Source organism: Strix aluco, chromosome 3, assembly GCF_031877795.1.
Source record: "Strix aluco isolate bStrAlu1 chromosome 3, bStrAlu1.hap1, whole genome shotgun sequence".
NCBI lineage: Eukaryota > Metazoa > Chordata > Aves > Strigiformes > Strigidae > Strix > Strix aluco.
The window spans coordinates 29,607,609-29,630,218 of NC_133933.1; the positions used below are offsets into that span (position 1 = coordinate 29,607,609).

The 22,610-nt window shown below is 38.7% G+C and overlaps 1 protein-coding gene across 1 annotated transcript in view; it reads right to left on the reverse strand.

The window, feature by feature from the left end:
- PPP2R5A (protein phosphatase 2 regulatory subunit B'alpha) overlaps positions 1-22,610 on the reverse strand; it is a 48,190-nt gene continuing 25,580 nt past the window's right edge. Inside the window, exons 4-13 of the mRNA XM_074817945.1 lie at positions 15,352-15,444; positions 13,272-13,402; positions 12,997-13,056; positions 12,059-12,167; positions 9,650-9,703; positions 5,572-5,622; positions 4,481-4,600; positions 4,269-4,396; positions 2,014-2,115; positions 1-1,225 (exon numbers count right to left, since the gene is read on the reverse strand). Coding sequence (XP_074674046.1) covers positions 1,093-1,225; positions 2,014-2,115; positions 4,269-4,396; positions 4,481-4,600; positions 5,572-5,622; positions 9,650-9,703; positions 12,059-12,167; positions 12,997-13,056; positions 13,272-13,402; positions 15,352-15,444 — 981 coding nt within the window. The 3' untranslated portion in view covers positions 1-1,092. The remainder of the gene's footprint in view (positions 1,226-2,013; positions 2,116-4,268; positions 4,397-4,480; positions 4,601-5,571; positions 5,623-9,649; positions 9,704-12,058; positions 12,168-12,996; positions 13,057-13,271; positions 13,403-15,351; positions 15,445-22,610) is intronic.

A 22,610-nucleotide genomic window follows, 5' to 3' on the forward strand; every position in this document is an offset into this window, starting at 1 on the left:
TACAAACATAAAGACTTTATTGAATGCTGCTCAATTCCCCAAAGGTCTTTCATTACAAAAGTTTTCCACACAACTGCAATTTAAGAGATTGGAATGGTACTCTGATAAAAGATGTGAAAAATACTTGATCAAGTAAACAGACAAGACTTCTATTGTCAACTTTCCATCTTTAAGAAACAGACTGCATTTTCTTTAAATAAAACAAGGAACATCCTTCCCTCCTTACTGAAAAACCCCCATAATAATCCCAATTTTGGTCTCATTCTTCAGTCCATGAGATGCTAAAACAAATGCAGAAACGTCCAAGACAGTCTCTCAGAGACCTGCACTGCTCTGCAGGGAGGCCTTGGGCTGATGAGGAGCATCATTGATGGGCTCTCTGGAGGAAGCTCCATCCTCAGCTGCAGCAGGAGGAAATCTCCAAGTAGCCCAGGACCAAGAGGCAGCGAGAATAGGGCCAAGGCACTCACTGAGTGGTAGGTAAACCCCAACCCATTCAAGCTAACTTGCTCTCCCTACTTTGCCTCATTCTAACGTGAGCATTACAGAAATCTGAATCTGATCAGGAATTCAAGGACAGCACCATATCTGAGTTCCTCTCAGTGCTGTAAGGGGCACATACTGAGTATCTCAAGTTACTGGTAACGTACCTTGGTTTTATTTGAGAAAATACAGCACAACTAGAAGCCTTTTCTATCATCTTAACCAAAGTATGCAGCGATGTGAAAAGCACATATAAAACAAGGAAAAAAATGTACATAGCAAACTATACCACCTATGTGCAACACAATCAAAAATTCAAGTCATAATTCTCACCACTCCCATAATTATTTCACTCATTAAGGATGATAATTCAGTTCTATGAAACATTGGAAGTGACAGTATATCAATAATTAGACAAATTTACAATATGCTGTGGTAATGACATCACTTAACTGCTGTATTTAAATTCAAATCTTTACATTTGCCAGAGAAAAAATTGGCTGTTTCTATCATACTGATGAGGTTTATTTTGCAAATCCTTATATATTTCAAAAGGGTACAAAAAAGTACATCTGCCGAGTAGCCATTTCTTTTAGGTGGTCATTTCTTTTATTTGGCACTTGTATTGTGTGCATTTAGCACATTGTGAGTGCTGTTCTGCTTTTCTGCCATAGCCTTCTTAAGCTTTAACTCCTCAAGCTTTCTCCACAACTCTTCACGTTCCAATTCTTTCTTTTTCTCTCTGTAGAAAAGAGTGAAGCATCAATTTCAGATGTGTTTTAAGTGCAATGTGGAGACACAGTTACTTAACAACTGTGATTTACATCTAGTAATTCTTCTTGTAAGTTTTTCTCCAAAGCTATTTTTAGAGGCAATTACAGTTTCCTGTATTAAAAAGTGAGCAAATTAGTAATGGTTCGCGGTAAAACTGTAGCTTTGCTCTAACAAACTCAGACAACTGCTGTAGCGTGGCTTTGCACAGGCAACTGCAATTCTAAAGAGGTTCTTTATCACGTGCAAACAAATGAAGGGACGAAGCATCTCTGGGGGAGAAGAACACAACTCCTGAAAGGAGACTCAGTGTGTGGTCTCAGCTGGCCTAGGATCATCTAGGCCCTGCCTCCCTTCCTCCAGCCGTACGGCTTGGTGGGTTAGCAGGGCAAGAGGGAGGCTTTAGCTGAGCTATGAAGTGTTCCCCAGCTCGGCTTTCTTCCCACAACACCCCCAAAGCCGCAGAGCCAGCACCAGGCAGCCCCTCGCAGCCGCAGCCAAGCCCCGTTTTCCCACAGAGGAGAGGGCGTCGCTCCCTGCCCAGGAGGGATGGGGAGCTGGGGCCTTCCTGCCGCCTCCCTGGGCTTTGGCCGCCCCACACCCCTGACAGCCTGCGTGGGTGCTTCACCCCCGGGACACCCACCAGCCAGCAGCAAATACTACAGAACCCCAGAGCCACAACAGTTAAGTTTTGTTTCTTTTCAGCTGGTACATTTCAGATACGTATTCATCAACATGCAGTGGAGGGAGCAGCAGTACCTTTGCCTTTCTGCTTTATACGAGCTTGTAAGTTCATCAAAAAGCTTGCCATTCATTTCCATCAGTGTTTTCAGCACGTTATACACCAGTGCCACAATGGTTCTAGGACAGAAGGAACACAACCTTTAGAATCGCTCAACACAAAATTAACTTTGGTAACCAAGTGTTCACTTACTTTCTTGCACTCTGAGCTTCTTATTTAAGATACTACTGTAAGGTCAGTGAGTTTCTGAAACAAAATCCTTTACTATAACTTCCCCTGTAAATTAATAAAATGCATATTTAAACATTTTTTTGAAACGGCTATTTAACCTTAAATTCCTGACTCTTGTAATTGCACAGGATATAATTATTAGTCCTGTGGCTGTACTATAAAGCCATTCAATTATGTTAATGTTTAATAAACTGAGTTTTAACAATTTTGTAATATTTGTGTAATGAAATATGAGAGTCTAGAAAAATAAAACTTCTGGCTAATAGCTTCAAGACTGGGCAGAAGAATGCAGCAGAGGAACCACAGTCGCATGGTTTAATACAGCTACTAAGAGCTCTACCAGAAGCGTTTCTGGGCAGATCAGTTTTACTGCATATGCCCTGTTAGAGAATTGAATTGAGAACCTCAGATAATGGTTTCTGGTACCTCGGTTTCTTTAAGAAACAACAGTTTGAGCAATACTGGCTGTGCCTTAGGTGGCTGGCTGTATTTCCACATTAGGTATTACTCTTCTTTTTGTGAGAACATTCATATTTCAATAATTATCTTAAATACCGTGTTGCTTATCTCCTTTGAACTCACTCTTAATTATACAAAGAAATGCAAAAATAGCAATAAAATTGAATATTAAAAAGGTGCCTATCATGAAGCTTATCGCTAATCAAAAAAGTAGGTAAACGACTGTCAGGCTGTAGAGCAGGGTGCTGTACAGTCTCATGACCTTGAACAACAAGTGAAAGAAAAATCTAAGGAAGTAACCAAAGGACCAGGTTTGCCTTTTCAGTATGCTCTGTCAGCTGTGGCACTCCCTCTATTCATCAGAGGCCGTATGCTTGTCCAGAATGCACGGTGCCCTTAGCCTGCTGTCTACACACCTTCTTTGGTTCCCCCCCCCCCTTTTTTTTTTTTTTTTGAACACTGGCTTTCATGTGGTTTGAAGACAAAAGCTTATCTGGGGTTTTAGTTTTCTGAGTAGAAAAGCTTGATTTTGAGCGAGCAGTTAAGTCCACATGGGACAGCTACATGGATATGAGCACGTTTCTCTGCCCCCCAAAACAGATTAAAAAGACCCAAAGGGTTATACTTTCTTCCCCAAGCCTCCTTGTCCTCAAGTTATACAATTATCCTGTGTCTTTCACTTCCTTCATAAAGTGCAACTTCTGTCTGCAGTGAGAGAAAGAAGGACATCCCACAAACTTGTTGAGGCCCCAAGTACTATTAATGCTCCAAGAACTACATCTCCGAAGTTTATATTCGGTCTCAGCTGATACTTTTGCAACTAGACACACCATCTAGGTAAATTCAGAATAATTTCAGAGCCTCCACAGGCTTAAAACAGGACATCTGCTTTACTTCAAAGTTGTGGGAGGCTCCTGCCTACCCTGGCTTTTGCCTGTACGACATTTTACATTCTACAAATTGACTTGCAACTCAATTCAGGATGCTCAACACAAGCAAACTTTGCTTTTTAGTATTTCAGTATAATTCTTGCTTCTTTCAAATATAATATAAAGATACTAATATTTAACTTGTGGCATTAAATGTAAAATGAAGTAGTCACTCATCTCCCATTCCCACCATCCTTTACAGTGGTAGGCATTGCTCTGCTCTGACTGGGTCTTTCCTCCTCATCTCACTGGGCAGCAGTAACTACTTATGAAGACACTGACAGATTTTTGTTCATCTAAGGCAGTAAAGGACACCAAAGCATAAATACAGTGGAAGCATCCCTTGGAAATGGTTTTGGTCTAAGTAGTATTAATTTGCATTTTCAACTAACGCATAAGATCAAATGTGACTGCAGTACTGAAGACCATCATCCCACTTCCTCATACTTTTGCAATAAATTCCAGATCTCCATCGTAACAATGCAGAACAGTGAAAGCATGATATAGCTGAAAACTGTCCATTTTAGCACTCATTCTTATTGATTTAATGTGATTTAAGTAAAGATGAAGTCACATTTACAGCCTTATGATCCAAACCTGAAACAGTGGACAATTTATTTATGGTACTATAGAGAAAGTTAAACATTACATACGGATTCCAGTGTTCTTTGGAGATCTTGTATAAACTGCCAAACATAATTGGTAGAATTTTATCAATGTTCTCCTCAATCAGGCTAAGAATATATTCATTATTCCAGAAATACAAAGCTCTTTCTGCAACCTGAAACACAAAGTTTAGGGGTCAACAGCCACAAAATAAATTACTATTACTACAAGTTAATCTTTTATACTTTTTTTTTTTTACCTGAAAGTGTGAACTTGACACACACTTGGATATTTGCTTAAATAAAGGTTCTTCTATTTTTTTGAATTGTGTCGGTTCTATTACATCTAAGATTTCTTCAATTTCACCTAGAAACATTACCTGTTTGTATAAAAGAAATATATCAAAAAGCATGAGAATGTTTTAGATTGCCATTGTAAACAGAAACAAACTACAGCTTAGACATTAGTCATGAATCCTGCAAAGAACATGGTATGTAATTACTATGCATTAGACATCCACAGATCTTTTGCAGCCTGAAAGAACTCAATCATCAGCTTCAGCTACCAGGTTACAGTTCTCATCTTGAATTTCTTTTGTGTAATTGCTCTGAACACTTCACAGAACTGCTTCTGCAGTATACAGGTGGGTTTTTTTAACAGTTAAAAAAAACGCTACAGCATTTTATTTCTTCAAGAATGGCTGCAGAGATTACCATTATCTGAGCTCTCTGAAGTAGCTTTTGAAGTGATAGTTAATTCCTGTTTTAAATTACAACCAGCAGAACACTAGGTAGGTGGCACAGAAAAATGTAACACCACTCGCACAAACAGGACCAACAGTGTTAAGGGACCCCACTTTTAAAGAGCTGTTGGGGGGTGGGATCTGGTGGCATAATTAAAACTCCTCATTTTTAAACTCATTTTAACTACATAGAAGAAACCAGAAAAAATTAATTTCCTGATATCATTTAAAGTTATTTTTATACTATGGAAAAAGAACATATGTATGCTTTACCAAATACTAGGTACCTCAAATGCTAAATGTGTGTCCCATTGCAGATGACCACCTCCAACCTGGTCTGTATCTACTGAAATACTTCTCACCTCAGAAAATTGCTTCTCCGAACTTTTTTATAGTTTTAATATAGTTTTAACATAGTAACACCATAGTGAGAACAGACATACAAAACAATTGCATTGAGTTGCATGACAAAGATGCCTCAAGAAGCTAAAAGAACTGCAAGTTTTCGGCAAGATCTCTTGAAAAAGGACAGCAGAAGGAAGGTATATGAACCTGCCACACTACATTTTACATCACAGCAGACACCAGAAACAAGAGACGAAACCAACCTCTTTCTGACTGCAAGTTTTTGGCCAAAATTTGAGCAGTCCTCTGATTACCTATATTAAAAACACAAACAAGTTAAAGCAGAACAAATTTCTGTTAATCTTATCAAATAGATGTAAAAGAAAAAAGTACTAGTTTGCTTTTCCTTACCCAGAGGTTCAATGAAAACTCAATACAGCTAAATGTAGTTCCACTGAAAATAAATACTGCGCTCTGTAAGTATGTATCTTGTTTAGGTTACCAGAATAATTTAGACCCTTATCACTTCACAAGTCTTTGATTAATCTGTTAACACTGCTTCCATCCCAGTATATACATTAATTGATAGGATGTTGATAACATTAAAACATCAGAAGATGAAGCTAACTCCCCTGTAGCTAGATATCCCAGAACATTTTTGTCTTCTACTCATCCATGCTTTGGGAAGCACCTGTCCTGGCAACCAGGTTAGAAGCCCCAGAGCAGGCAGTGTATGCTGACTGCACAAACAGGGCTATACAGAGGGGCCATGGCCTCCACCACTTCATTTTTTCTTCTGGGATTTGAAATGTTAAAGTCTGAAAACTAAAAATCAAAGAAAAAAAAGATGTGGACTTACAGGGAAAATATATTCCAGTATCTATATAGAAAACTATCTTATACAAGACTGGGAAAAAAAGCCTTCGGGAAACATAATTAGGAAGTACAGTCCCCAAGAGGAAGGGGGGGAAACACACAACAAACAAAGGCTGGAGGCCTGTTTCTTAGAAACAATCATCTGACATGGCATCTGAATTACAAAGTTAATGCTGGCTAAAAAAAGCTGTGACTGTTTTGGAAGCAGAAACATTCTCAGAGCCTTATAAACTCTCATTCTGAGGAAAGGACCTCTATTTTTATGATACCACAGCACCTAATTTATCACATCCAACTGAAACTCACTCAACCTCTTTAATACCTCCCGTATTTGGTTTTTGCCATGTTAATTTTTTTTTTTCCCAGCCTCCCAGCTGGCCATTTTATTCATAACTGTGTACTATAAAAAGTGACTTTCCAGAGAAGAAGTTAATATGATCTTAAGTGCCCACAAGTCTTTATCCTAGGATACTCACATATCCTGCTACTACAAAACTGAATGTCACTTCAAATGACACTGAGCAAACGCAGAAACCTCAGGCAGCTGGTAAAGTCCTATGCTCAAATCCACAAAACCAGACCAAGTTACAAGGGAAGAGCAGGCTCCTTACACAGCCTTGACCACTACCAAGCTGGCTGAAAGATGCACAGAATGCCAAATACTAACACCAGCATCTGACACCTGGTGAAGGAGCAGGCAGCCTGGGTCAACCCTCACAGGTTACAACTTCGTGTCTGGCCCACAGAGGCAGTGCTCCCTCCCTCAGCTGCTTGGCTGGTACTGACCCAGCCTCCTTGCTGCCTCCACGGACAGAGCAGAAAAGCTGGGGCAGATGGCACAGTGAGGGGGAGAAGTTTTGAGCTCCCCCATTTCACTGAAATTATCTGATCCGGCAGTCCTTAGCTCACTTACTTCTCCTCCACTCTCAAGGAGTCAGATTTGCATGAATTAATGACATTTGTTTCTCTAGATTTATACACTTTAAATCTAGGTCCATTTTCTGTTAATTAGCTCATAACTGAATGACTCTGTTACATACTATTGAGATTTTGTATTTTTAAAGAACAAACCCAAACATTTAAAGGTATGATAGCTCATTCTGCCAACACCTTCCCTTCCCCCAGAACAATGCAAGTAAGCCAAAGAATTTCAGACAAGCACATTAGCCAAAGAAAAGCTCTGAGAACCTACCATACATCCCTAATTGGAGCATGAATTTACTGGTCTCAAAAGCATAAAATTGGGTTAGCTGGAAGAGTTCAGTTTCCAGCACTTGTTATTGTAAGTGTTGAATATACTTCACTACTGAGACTCATATTCTCAACTTGATAAAGGAATACCATGTTCTGAGCGTAACAGTGCAAACCTCAACAAGATACCTATTCCGGGCTCCTCAGAGACAGCATCAGTTTCCACCTTGACTATGCTTTCATATTAAAAAACTGATCCATGCACATTTATGTTCAAAGATTTTATTCAAAGATATAGTCAACACGAATGCAGATCTGAAATCTTGCTGCTCTTACTACACAAAACTCTTAAGACTAATATTTTTCCCCAAGCCACAAACTTCCCATGAAGTGACTTGCAATAGTAAGCACCTGCTAGAAAACACTTACCTACCTACAAGGACTGCATGTTTAGCCTGACTTCCTAAATGTAAAGGCCATTGCACTTAGCAGGGTTAGGTAACAAACTCTTCTTGTCAGCTCTGCAAACGTCAGGACTGACCTAAGGCTGACTACCATAGTTACAAGAGCTCAGATTGAATGTCCTCTAAATTGACCCTGAGTGACAATTCCTGCCAGAAAAATAACAGTAAGGTACTCATGAAGACAGCCTTCTGATGGAGTTCTTTAAATATAACTTGACCTAAAGCCAAAAAAATTTCAAACGTTATCTCAGCAGTTGCCCCAAATTTTAATATTTACTTTTCAAGCATTTCAGGAAGTTTCTTAAAGCTTCACTTCTTATCATCTTATTAACTTTTACTCCTTTATAAAGCCAATTTTACTATACGCTCAGAGTAATGACCAAAGCAAGCACAGGCAGTAACTCTGCAGTGAGTTCTTGTATCCTCTCCATTCTGAATTCATCATTACTGATTAAGAGGCAATCAGAATTGTATATACTATAGTCCAGATGAAGTCTCAGAGCTGCACTATGGCACTCCTTCTCCAAAAGCCCTGCCTTCTTCACTTCAAAGTTCGGGCTTGGATCCTGCATCACAGTTCTGTAAATTCCTATCAGGAAGTTCTGACTTTGTCGCATCGTCACTTCATTCAACCTTGCAGGTTTTTATGCAATACTACACATTTTCTGCTCGCATGTCAACTTTAACTGTCAAAATGCCTGGGTTGCTTTACCTCTTGGCTTAAGGAGTAAGGCTTACGCAATTCCTTTCTGCTTGCCCAATCCAACAAGTTAAGCTTATTGACTGGTGTAGCTGGCAACACTGCAGTAGAGGGGAAAAGATGATGCTTCCAGCAAATTTACAGACAGTCGAGTCGACCCCCTTCCACCACCTACAGAATAATTTGTCCTCTGATGAGGAACGCCAATACTTAAGTGGCTGTGCAGAAAACAAGGATCCACTGAAAGGCCAGTGAAGATCTACATTATTTCCACAAAGTGGTTTATCTTTTTCCTTTACAGAAAAATCTAGATTTTGCATAAGCTCTTCATTTTCTGTCAAAAAAAGGGATAAAGTATTCAAATATCAACATACACCTCCTAACGGAAAGATTTCTGATTGTCCAACTAAACCCAGTTTCTGTCCTAGTTGGTCTGACATCAGTCTGCATCCCCATGAGCTGCTGCACTGCCCTGAGCCTGCATGCTGCTTTACGGGCACTGCCAAAGCCCTTGCATGAAGCACTGCAAACCCCTTTTTAGCCAAGCTGTCAATACACATCATGGGAGGTTCCGTCTGCCAAAAGGCACCGATGCCTGGAGCACCTGTATTGTAACTGCCAACAGGCACCCCAGTAACTGAAGAGACAGAACAGAAACACTGCATTTGGAATTTCAGAGTTCTTTCTGTCTAAATAAAGTGTGGTTATTCTTTCCAACTTTTATTTTGGGATTGTTTATTCCCTAAAATATTTCAGCTTTATGCAGTAGCTAGGCACAAGCCATCAGCACCAAATACTGAAATTTTAGTCCTTAGCAGGAGGGAATACAGTTACATGCCTTCTCATATGAGGTAATTTCCACTGTATCAGTGGTTCAAACTTTTATTTAAATTTGTGCTCTATCTTGGTCACAGGTTAAGAGATACTGCCCTTTCAAACCCAGAATTTTCTTGACAACTGTTCCAGATTTAATTTTTTTTTTTTCCAAAAACACCTATGGATCATTAATCAAGATAGCACAGATAACACTGCTATACAATTCTAAGAAGTTACACTGAAATATTTAGTTGAAATTAAAAATAGAAAAACATTCAACTGAAAAACACTTACAGGCTCTGTTAAAGTTGTATCTTTTTCCAGGAACTGTACAACACAATAGGCAAGCTAGAATGTAAGTCATATGATTATTTAGTTTAAACAGACACTGTTTAGACATTGCAGCATAACTAAATATCACAACTTATAATGGAAGCACTTCAGATCGGGACAGGGGCAGGGGGAACCCAACCCAACCCACCCCTGTGCAGCCATTTTAAATTCTTCCAAACTAAACAAAACAGCAATTAAAGCAGCAAGATATACAGGCCTGCTCTATCTTACAAAAACTTCCTGCATACCAAAAATCTTTTTTTCATCCTAGAAGAAAATTGCTTTTAAGCTTGACAGATATTTCCCTAACTCAGATCCAGTATCCAGACAGATTTGTCTCAACATCAATTCCTGTATTAACATTACAAAGCTATCATTTTCAAACATCTATACTGGAGTAAAGAAGGTGATACTTTCAGTCAAAAAAAAAAGTTTTAACACAGGACTGACTGAGCACACATTGCTGAAGTACTAGACATCTACAGCATGCAACATTCAGTGATAAGACTACAGGTGAAAGAATTTTAACATATTACATGGCCACAAGAGATCAGGCAGCATCTGTCCAGCTGAGTATCCTGTCCCCGGCAATAGCCAACAACAAATGCCTGTGGAAGAGTGTATGAAGTGGGGGAAGCATAATGTGATTAAGTCACCAGCATGCTTTCCCAGCCTCTAGTGATTTCTGTCCAGGGGTCTTCTCAGGCCAAAGTGTGATGACAGACGTTATATAATTGCTTATTGTTTAGTTACTTAACTATGTGCTAAGTAACTAAACAACCATACCTCTTCTGCCCAGTACAGAAACCATACAATAATCCTATTACTACAGTAGTTACAGTCCTAGATTCCATTAAGACTGATTTTAAGAAGTCACAGTATTTTTCATCTCACAATATAAAGCAAAGAAAAATTATTTACATGCATTACATGTACATTTCAATACTTAGGATGCTTGAATTCAAGTACTACCTTTCCATTGTTTTCTTTAATCTGTTACCCCAAAGCAGATAATTACAATGCTGTAATTACAAAAGGTCTAATTTATTTTTTACCCTTAGGCTAAGGATGTATATGTGTACATTCAAAAAATAATTAATGTCACACATTAATCTCATAAAATCCCATTATATATATTGTACAGTAATGCTTTATTGTTCAAAGACAAAGACTTAATTTAGCTTTACAGCTTCAACTTTTAAGGGCAGGCTAAACTTGTGCTGTAGCAACAAAGCAAGCAGGCCACTCCTGACTGCAGAGTAGATTTAACACTTGTTTACACCTTCAGGATAATACGAAACCAGAAACACAGAGTGCAAACTGCACGTGGCACTAGTGGTTTATAAGGGATGGATGAGTAGCCTGGTCAGCAAACCAAATGCTACCTTCTGGTACACAGTACAGCTGAATTAATAGGACCCTTTCAGGTACCGATGAACCAGATTAAACGTATCATGAAGAAAAGGACAGCGTGCTGTACCGACCTATCAGCGAGAATACCTTTGGCAAGTCCCTTTCGTATCACTGACTCATTCCATGAAGCAGCCTATTGCATAGCAATAAACCACAAACACAAGTGATTTAATTAAATTAAAACTTTATATGAGAATTAGGAATTAACTGAGCTCTTAACTTGATCCTGTTTGTAGGCTACATAGTCATAATGTTTTCACTTTAACTAGAAACTCAATTCCTTGTATCTTTAGTCTATAAGGAGCTGTATTAGCAACCGAAGTTCACAAAGCAAGTTTTTAATTAGCCACAGCAGAATTACTTGCAAGTTTGCATCAAATGTATTCAATACTCAAGTGCCATATGTCTGGCAAAGATATACATTATTCCTCAAATAAAATTCTGGAATGGAAGTCAAATGAAGAACTGCAGCATTCGGACAGCGTGTCATGGATCCACATAATTTCTAGCTGATCCACTGATCCTACTATACGTTTCTGCCATTTATATGCAACATTCTCCTCCCCTCCCCATCACTGGTATGGTTTTAGTAATAAAAAAAGCACTTCTGAAATAAGTACCTGGCCATACTCAAGGTTCCTTTATACACAGCATTTAGGTTACATAAAGGAAGTGGTAACAGCACAAGCTCCTGGGATTCAATGAAGTTTAAAGTGTGACAAGACTAGCTTCCCCCTTCAGCTGACATGAGTGACTTGCTGTTATACTCTTTCACTTTTAATATATGCTAAGTATCTCAAAATTAACATTTAGACATAAGATCTTACAGATCTTTAAAAAAGTGACTGATTTTGCAAATATCTTGGCATATTGATACAACACATACTGCTTTAAATTTCATTAGTTTCAAATGCAAATACAAAAAACCCCACCACTCAAAAATAGGCAAAAGCTTACCTGTGCATGAAACAAAGCTAATCCCTTTGCAGTATGCATGGGAATCAGAACTTTCATAAGGAACTGTTTGTGTTCTGCTTTCAGTGGCAGTGCAAAACCATTGATAATACTGAAAACACGAATAAGCAGGATTTATTTTTATTAAAAAATAGCTTTTTCTTCGCAAGTCAAAAATTTCTGTAAATTCAAGAGGCACTCCATTTCTGATTCAATTTCTAAACCTGATTATTTTGAAGCCATAAGATAACTCTACATATGCACAACCTTTAAAGTGTTGGTATCATGCAAGTTCAGACTCTTGGTAGAAATACCAGAGAACCATAGTAAGAGTCAAATAATACTCATTAGATGAGTCTTTTTACCATGACCTCCATTAAGTAAAGTCATCTACAGTAAGTCTTGCTGTCTAACCAGTAATATTTATAAAATTGTCTACTGTGAAATATATGTGACAGTTTTAGAAAAACAGTAAAATACTACCACAATACCCTCCAAAGTTCAAAATGAAATTAATGAAATAACGTCAAAAAAGACAACTAAAAAACCCTAGCACTTAGAAGGCTTTCCTGAATAGAATTTAAAGAAAACAACCTGCTGAAGATTAAAGCATTTCATTCAGCATAAGGGCAAAAGTTAACATTAATTTTCTGAATGTCATCTATCAGCTATAAGATAAGCAAGAGTAGACATTCCTCACAAACAAGGACTCTTGAGAAATATTTTGCCAGTCATTTTTAAAACTTGCACTGAAAAAGAACAATTTATACTCTATATCCTAATTTGATATTCACATGGTAAACCAGACAGTATTAGATTATAAGTGACTGCACTTCACTCATCACTATAATAATCCTCTTCCTTCCCTCCACTCCCAAAGCAAGAAAGCTGAAGTGAACACCCACAATAACATTTTATATTTTGTGTCAGATTGAACATACCTTCCTAATATCTCAAGAAGTTCAGCAACACCATTGAAGTGCTCCGTTTCATATATAAACCTGTTATGAAAAAACACAACCATCAAAAAATCAAAACAGAAGATCTGAGATTCCAAAGAAATAACCTTCAATAAGTTTCAAATATTTGAAAGCCAGATCACAGACCAAAGCCAGGCCTTTTACTTTAAGAATAAATCACTGCAGACCCAAACCATGAAGGCAAGATAAAAATATTCCTCAACCTAGTCATAAACACACATACATATACAGCATACCTGAGGAAAATGTTGTTGATCTGTTTCCTGATGAATGCTCTTAAACCAAGGAATTTTCCATAAATTCGATGAAGAACTGTCTTTAGGAAATCACGTTCTCGTGGGTCTTCACTATCAAAGAGCTCCAACAGCTTTAAAAATGAAATTGAAATTTATTACTTTTGAAAGACTTAAATTTTGTTATGTTACTAACCAATTTGAGTTTTATCTTTAATTTACATTAGAAAAATTAGAATCAGTTTAACCAAAAATTTTGTTTGGATGTCAATATGATATTTTCAAAATTAGATTTTCAATAAAGCTGATTATTTGTTAAAAAAACCCAGAAGCTTCATTTCCTTCAAAAGTCTGTACACAACAGACAAAGCCATTTCAACAACTATTACACTACCAAAATGAAAATGAAATTGTAAGAATGAGACTATCAAAACTTGGGTAAGTGGTTTACACTTGGTCCTTAAGAGATCAGAATGAATCAGACTTGTGTCAGATATTTACAATTTCTTAATTAAAATCCTGTACTGCTCATCTCAAATAGCTGCCTGTGTCTTGAAGGTTAAGCAGAAACATTCCTATACAAGATATTTCACAATTAATGATTTAATATGGCAGGGGTCACAAAATAAGCATAAGATATGTAATTATGAACCAGTTCTCTGCTAATACAGACTAAATGCCGCAATAAGCTAGCAAGATTTTCATGCAGTTTTTTCTTCTAGAGTTTTCCAAGACCATACTCACTTGAAGACATCAAGAAATATTCTAATCCCATTACAGACCATTACTTTAGTAATTTTTTTTCCCCTGCATGTCCAAGTAAGAGCATATTCAGAAATGCTACCTGCACTGAACAAGTTAGTAACTTAGCTCAAGCAGTCACTACAGTCATTGTAACGTCACTGCTCAGTCCAGGTCTGTGAGCTTAGGTATGTCTACACCAAGCAGCAGAAAGGCTGGAAAGAGCTGTTGAGGAACTTTGTTCAGGCTCATTTCATTTTTATATTTAGAAGGAATTTCTTAGAATCATTATTCCACTTTTTTTTTCCCCCCATATATAGCTAGCTGTTCATTCCATTGTCTTGTACTCTAGAAAGAGATCAAGTGAAATGTCAGGAATTGCAACTCTGCAACATGGCTTTTAAGAACCACGGGTCAATTAGTAAATTGGATACCCACAGCCAATAGTTCAGCAGCAGCCTTAGGCCTAAATTTTGTGGGAATAAAACAGAATAAAACACCTATAAACAAGAACACTAAAACCAAACAAGTGGAAATTAAATGCAGTTACTGAAGGTTGGGAGGGAAAGTGTCCATCTATGTTTTTATTCTTCATTGCTGTACTGCAATAGCCTGCCAGCACTCACTCTTCAGATACTGAGCTTTTCTTCAACAAACAAGTATTTTGACGTGGTAAAAAAAATCCCCACTGAGTTAGCCTTGGACAAAAATTGTTATAGTATTCTGCAGCCTAATTCCTTAAGAAGTTATATTTAAAATGAAATCTCACTTCACTTTCCTGCTCATGGGTACTTTACATGGTGAAGCATGGTTTTCCTATCTACTTTCTTATTTGATTCTCCTGTGGTTAACAGACAATAGTAAAGAGAATGACACTACCTAGTCACAAGTCAGCAGATGTTGGAACACATTTAATGTACAGTAAGTACACGAGCTTTTTACAGGAAAAAAGTTTGCTGTAAGTTTTCCAATGATAAATCTATGAAAAAACCCCAAACATAAAAGCACAACAACAATTTAATCTGTATATTGTTGATCTGATTGGAAACAAGCTACAAATCATTAAAAACACAACTTGTATTTACAAATTACAACTATCTTACACTGCAAAGCACTAAGGTCGATACCTCAAAACAGAGTTTCTGAAGTTACTAATTACATATAGCCTGTGTGGTATGATGTGCTGTTTATTTAGTGTTTGGCAGAAACCACTGTTGGAAAAACTAAAATTTAACCCTCTGTCAACACAAAACCTTTAATATCTCCTTAGCTTTACAGTCATCTGATAAGTTAGGCTTGAGAGATATCTTTAAATCTGGGGGTGGGAAAACTCTCTACTTACCTGCTGTACAAATTTCTGGTCAATATATCGCTTTGCAATGCTAGGCTGAAAATCTGGGCTCTCCAAAAACCTCAGGAAAAATTCATACACCAACTACAAACATTGAAATGAAAATTTTGAAGTTAGTAAGTATACCATAACACAGATTTCAGCACCACCACCAAGTCAGTGGGAACTACTCACATGCTTAAAACTTACACAAGGAAACCAAAACCTAACACATCACTGCTTAATCACAGCCTCTACTGGAATTTACTGAAAGAATTACAGTAAGTTATCAAGAACACTTTACTTCCCAGAAGAGTCAAAGCTTAATAAATAATCTACTGAAATTATCACTATTAGACAAAAAACAAGTATTACATATATTCACATTTCCTACTATATTAAGAATATATTATGTAGAAATAAGTTACCAAACACTTATAAACACTGAGGGTAAAATTAAGTGCTCTAACATCACATAATTCCTTAAACAGGTGAAGAAAAGTCTGCTAACTAAGTGTTCCTGAAATAGTTTCAGCCGCAAACTCCAAAAATGAATACACAGAAACTTAAAAGTTTGGCTTAACATTAGGTTTCCATATCCTGGACACTCAGTTCATAGAACCATTTAGGTTAGAAAAGACCTTTAAGAACATCAAGTCCAACCGTAAACCTAACACGGCCAAGTCCACCACTAAACAGAATCACAGAATAGTCTAGGTTGGAAAAGACCTTGAAGATCATCCAGTCCAACCATCAACCCAACACTGACAGTTCCCAACTACACCATATCCCTCAGTGCTAAGTCAACTTTACTCTTAAACACCTCCAGGGATGGGGACTCCACCACTTCCCTGGGCAGCCCGTTCCAACGCCTAACAACCCGTTCTGTAAAGAAATGTTTCCTAATATCCAGTCTAAGCCTTCCCCGGTGCAACTTGAGGCCATTACCTCTTGTCCTGTCACTTGTCACTTGGTTCAAGAGACTCATCCCCAGCTCTCTGCAATGTCCTTTCAGGTAGCTGTAGAGGGCGATGAGGTCTCCCCTCAGCCTCCTCTTCTCTAGACTAAACAACCCCAGTTCCCTCAGCTGCTCCTCGTAGGACACGTGCTCCAGACCCTTCACCAGCTTCGTTGCCCTTCTTTGGACACGCTCGAGTAATTCAATGTCCTTTTTGTAGTGAGGGGCCCAAAACTGAACACAGTAATGGAGGTGCGGCCTCACCAGTGCCGAGTACAGGGGTAAGATCACTTCCCTGTCCCTGCTGGCCACGCTATTTCTGATACAAGCCAGGATACCATTGGCCTTCTTGGCCACCTGGGCACACTGCTGGCTCATGTTCATCCAGCTGTCAATCAACACCCCCAGGACCCTCTCTGACTGGCAGCTCTCCAGCCACTCCTCCCCAAGCCTGTAGCACTGCTGGGGGTTGTTGTGGCCGAAGTGCAGCACTCGGCATTTGGTCTTATTAAAACCCATACAGTTGGCCTTAGCCCATCGCTCCAGCCTGTCCAAATGCCTCTGCAGAGCCTCCCTACCCTCAAGCAGATCAACACTCCCACCCAACTTGGTGTCATCTGCAAACTTACTGAGGGTGCATTCGATCCCCTCATCTAGATCATCAATAAAGATATTAAAGAGGAGTGGCCCCAAAACCGAGCCCTGGGGGACACCACTCATGACCATGTTCCTAAGCACCACATCTACACATCTTTTAAATACCTTCAGGAATAGTTACTCAACCACTTCCCTAGGCAGACTGTTCTAACGCTTAGCAGTCCTTTCAGTGAAGAAATTTTTCCTCAAATCCAATCTAAACCTCCCCAGCACAACTTGAGGCCATTTCTTCTTGTCCTATCACTTGTCACTTGAGAGAAGAGACCAACACCCACAGGAGGACACTGCAGACTTATCTTCAACATCCTTCATATTTTGTAGTGTATTATTTCTACTGAGTTTAAGTCCCCATATGCTGTGATCCCACAATGCCCACAGATGGAAAAAAAGACAGGAGATAGAGCTAGCAAGGGCCTGAGGTAGAAGAGAGGCATGAAGAAGCCAGAGCACAAGTCCCATATTTTGGGGCTCATCAGAAGTCCAAGACACAAAATACTGTACTTGCATATCAATGGCAGATTTATAAGATACACACAGGGCATCTCTTAACCAAGACAGAATTGAGAGGAAAGATGTCTTACGTTTAGATACATTCAGGGCTGCTGATGTTCTCAACACCTATTTCTTAACTCCACATTAGCTGAACAAGTGATCAGTAATAATACTAAAATGCAATTGAGATACATACAGACATCACTGATTAGACTTCTAAACAAAACCCACACAGAGCTCTAGTCATACTCACAGGCATGTATTTCAATTATTACCACAGAGTGCTTATTAAACTGAGAGCCAACACCTGAGTAATTCATAATTATAATTACAAAGTTCACTTGAGAGAAGTGTTTGACATTAAGTACTTTTTATCTAGAACATTTGGGATGGCAGCTACTTATGCATAGCCTCAAGGAGGGTATGCTGTATCTGCAAAGCAGAAGCTCAGAAACACAAGTTCCCCTTCACTCTTTCTTCCCCTCTGACAAAGTGTAACAAGAACTTTTCATATCAGCAGTTTAAATGTACACAAACTCCATGTAACTGTATTAAAACCCAAGCTTCCCTGTACAGCCTTAATTTGTTGTCTTGTGCATAAACACAATAACACACAGTTGCAAAATAGACAACAACATAGGACAGAATTTTTAAAAACTTGGTAATACAATCCAATAGTGTAATTTTAAATAGTTCCATACTCTACCCTCCATCTTAGAAGATCAACCATGACTATTTAATATCTTCATCAGTGACATGGACAGTGGGATTGAGTGCACCCTCAGCAAGTTTGCTGACGGCACCAAGCTGTGTGGTGCGGTCAACAGGCTGGAGGGAAGGGATGTGCCATCCAGAGGGACCTGGTTCAGCAAGACCAAGTGCAAGGTCCTGCACATGGGTCAGGGTAACCCCCAGTATCAATACAGGCTGGGAGATGACGGGATTGAGAGCAGCCCTGTGGAGAAGGACTTGGGGGTCCTGGTGGATGAAAAACTGAACATGACCCAGCAATATGCACTCACAGCCCAGAAAGCCAACTGTATCCTGGGCTGCATCAAGAGAAGTGTGGCCAGCAGGACGAGGGAGGGGATTCTCCCCCTCCACTCTGCTCTGGTGAGACCCCCCCCTGCAGTGCTGTGTCCAGCTCTGGGGCCCCCAGTATAAGGAGGACATGGACCTGCTCAAGCAGGTCCAGAGGAGGGACATGAAGATGATCGGGGCCGGAGCACCTCCCTTATGAGGACAGGCTGAGAGAGTCGCAGTTGTTCAGCCTGGAGAAGAGAAGGCTCTGGGGAGACCTTATTGCAGCCCTTCAGTAATTAAAGAGGGCTTATAAGAAAGATGCGGACCGACTGTTGAAATAGGACAAAGGGTAATGGTTTTAAACTAGAAGAGGGTAGATTCAGGCTAGATATAAGGAATATATCTATGTAATTCTTACAGTGAGGGTGGTGAAACACTGGAACAGGTTGCCCAGAGAGGTTGTAGATGCTCCATCCATGGAAACATTCAAGGTCAGGCTGGATGGGGCCCTGAGCAACCTGGTCTAGTTGACCATATCCCTGCTTATTGCAGGAGGGTTGGACTAGGTGATCTTTTAAAGGTCTCTTCCAGCCCATTCTATGATTCTACTGGTCTTTTTCAAGCTAGAAACTAGATAAATTCATTAGTTGTTTGTATTGAAATGGGAAACAGGGGTGGAGGACAGTTAGTACAGTTTCATAAGGATTAATTTTGGAATTAAATTTCTGTATTAAGTATTTCTGTAACAAATTTCTGTATTAAGTATTTCTGTAACAAATTTCTGTATTAAGTATTTCTGTAACAAATTTCTGTATTAAGTATTTCTGTAACAAATTTCTGTATTAAACATTTCTATCAGTGACCACAACACAGGATAGTCATGTGTGATAACTGCTTAGATGATGCAACAATATCAGAAGCTACCACCAGGAAAAAAAAAATAAAAGGAAGAAAAAAAGTATGAGAGGTTATCAATAATAAAGGACAAGTTGACCCTGAAGGCCTGGAGTAATAAATACAGGATGAAACTCAAGGATTGCAAAGTCACAGTTAGAGATCCAAGAAAAAGCTTTGCTAAGCATTTGCAAGCCTTTAGGCTGAGAAAGGGTTAACCATAGGATGACTAATATCCATCTACACAATGAAGCCAAGGAAGTGACAGATGAAAACCTGGGATATTCCAGGAAGATACTGACAGCACAGATGCAGAAGCACAGTCCTACACATGCTTGAGAAAATTTATTCAAACCTGACAGGATACAGAGAAGGAGCCACTAGAATTGTCATGGGACAGAGCACCTTACACAAGTAAAAGTTAAATTGGCATGTTGTGTTTTCCCTAAAGGACAGGGGGAGGAAGAACAATTACAGTTTCTTTCCATAAATAGATATGGGGACTGCGATAAATGTCAAGCAGAAGAACTAAGTTAAAGCATAGTGTTGTAACATCTCAGTACGAACTGCCCCAAATTAAGTTTAGGGTATCAATTGGGACCAAAACCAAGGTACATCTCATCTATAAAATAGAATAAGTCAATATTAACGCAAGATTCTCAATATATGATGACAAATTAATCAGTTACAAGTCTCATTTCTCATACAGGGAGAGTATGTATTAGTAACCATTTGAATGCTTCATATAAACACATGCAATTCCAGAACCACAATTGTTGCTATTGTTCTTAAAGAGTTTTCAGAAAAGCAAAACTTCGTGCTCAAAAATCCAGCTTCTGAGAAGTTTCACAGAGAAGTTTTGTGCACCAGAGTATTTATGCAGTTCTGATGTTTACTGAATCATTTAGCATCCTGATAATTAGCATCACTGCTCCTAGAACATGTACAGCTGGTAAAAGGTATCAAATAACTTTGGAAATCCTTGGGAAATCCATGAAGCTTTATCTGAGGCATTTCAGGAAGCAAGCTGCAATAGCCATTGCTGGATAGTCAGCCTCTCCCTTCTCCTGTATGCTAATGTTTGCAAACTTAGAAGCATAACAACAACAACTATCAACTAGGGGGACAAGAATGGATTCTAGTCACAACAGATACTAGTTGCTCCTACCTGAAAAAAAAAAAAACCCACACAAAAAAACCCCAGGTATGTTCACCTTTCAGTTTAACTGAAGCATTACCACTGGAAATACTAAATCAGGGGAGAACTGTTGGATTTAGTAATTTTGGGTCTCAAAATTGGTCTGCTTGGGTCAAAGAGCTATGAAATAACACTCCTATTACTTTGGTGATTCAATCTTCTTTCTTGCAGAGACCGCTAGAATATTACTGCTTTAAGCTACCAATTCCACCAACTCTGCAACTTCCCAGGCTTCAGAATACACAGTGGCTTTAATGCCAACCTGTTCAACCTAGCTTGGCTGTTACAAACCATCTTGAGCATAGCTTTAAAGCAATGTCTTTCAATCAGCACTCATTTTACTGAAGGTCCAGAGTCTTTTGTTGTGACTACACACACTGGTAACTTACTAAGCCACTAACTGTCATGTTATTTTATAGAGAAATGCCAACAGATTCAACCAGAGTAGAGATTCAGATTTTTTCTTCTCCCTCCTAGAAAACTGGCTACCTGACTGCCAGATCAGGATAGAATTCTGAATTTGTTTGAAATTGAGCAATCACAAATCACAGGCAGCAAAACATCCACGCCTGCCCACCAGCAGTTCTTTAGACTATACCAAAAGTAGTAATGGGTTCTGATGGGTGCGGGAGGGAATGGGTGTGTACAACCCCTTCCTCCATACACAAAATCTGACACTTCCAGCAGCTTTGTGCTCCTGGAAGGCAATTAGTAAGTTATCAAACTCACTTCTACCATCCAGTAGCACATAAACTGTAAAAGAAAGGAGAGGAAAACACAAACTGTTCCCATTGTGCTGCAATGAGCTATCTATTCCAAGCACAGGGTGAACAACCGATGCAGGTGAGGGAAATCCACAATCAATGATCAGACAGCCTGGCCAAACCTCATTTAGAAAAAGACAAAGGAAAAAGCTGAAAATAAAATTTCAAATAATACCACAGGCTATGAACCTCTCAGTTTCTCTTACACAAGCCTAAAGCACAAGTGAACTGGACGTAGAAACCACAAGTCTTTTTCTATAAAAAGAACTATAGTTTACTTATGACCTGAAGTGAACTGAGCTAACATTTGCAAGTTTTACTCCTGAGGGACAGGGGCATTTTTAAGTCAGTCAGTAGTGACATCTTATATAAGACACATTTGCATAGCCCTTGCACCCTCCCACCCCTACAAAATCAAGCCTCTCATCTAGTTCAGTTATAGCTATTTCTCCTATGAATTAGAATCAGCCACATACAAGATAATTATCACAGCCTTTAACCTTTTTTTGTGATAAATTGTTTCTTACTTGGTTTAAGTCTCAAATACTATCCTGAACACGTACTTTTCATAGCCAATATTAGAAGTCCAGTTTTTAAATAAGAGTATTTGTTGATACATTAGAACTGTAATATTATAGGGACAGAGTAGCATTTTAACTCTTAAGAGAGGAGAGAAAATGGTATGCAGATGTGCAGTAGCTATTAATCTTCCACCCACTACTAGGAGTTGCTACATAAATTTTATTTAACAGATACTACTTATACAAATTCAGCAACAGAGTACCTGAGATATGAACTTGGATGATTACAAGTGATTTCGGTTTCTTCAACTTTTAACAGTTAATTGAAAAAGAATAAAAATTCAGCAGTATTGCAAGTCAATCACGTGATTGATACAGCAGTGCTACAAAAGTCACGAGATTGGCACAGGAGTGCAACAATAGAATAACTAACCAACTGTTACCAAACAACAACGCCAATATTGTAAAGTTTTTGCATGAAGGGAGGGAAGAGGGTGGGAACAATAAGGAGATAATCTATTTCTTGCTCAAAAGACAAATAAAGGATATTACTGCATTTTTTGTTACTGTCACAAGAAACCGAACTGTTAACATCCACTTATATTTCACTGAAATCACACAAAAAAAGTTGCTCAAGTGCAGAAAAGAAACCTCTTAAGTGAAGAATATAATAGCTTAAAATATCCATATATTTAAAACATGCATATACCACACTTCAACAGTGTAATCACTCCATCTAAAAAAAAAAGTATTTAAGCAATTTG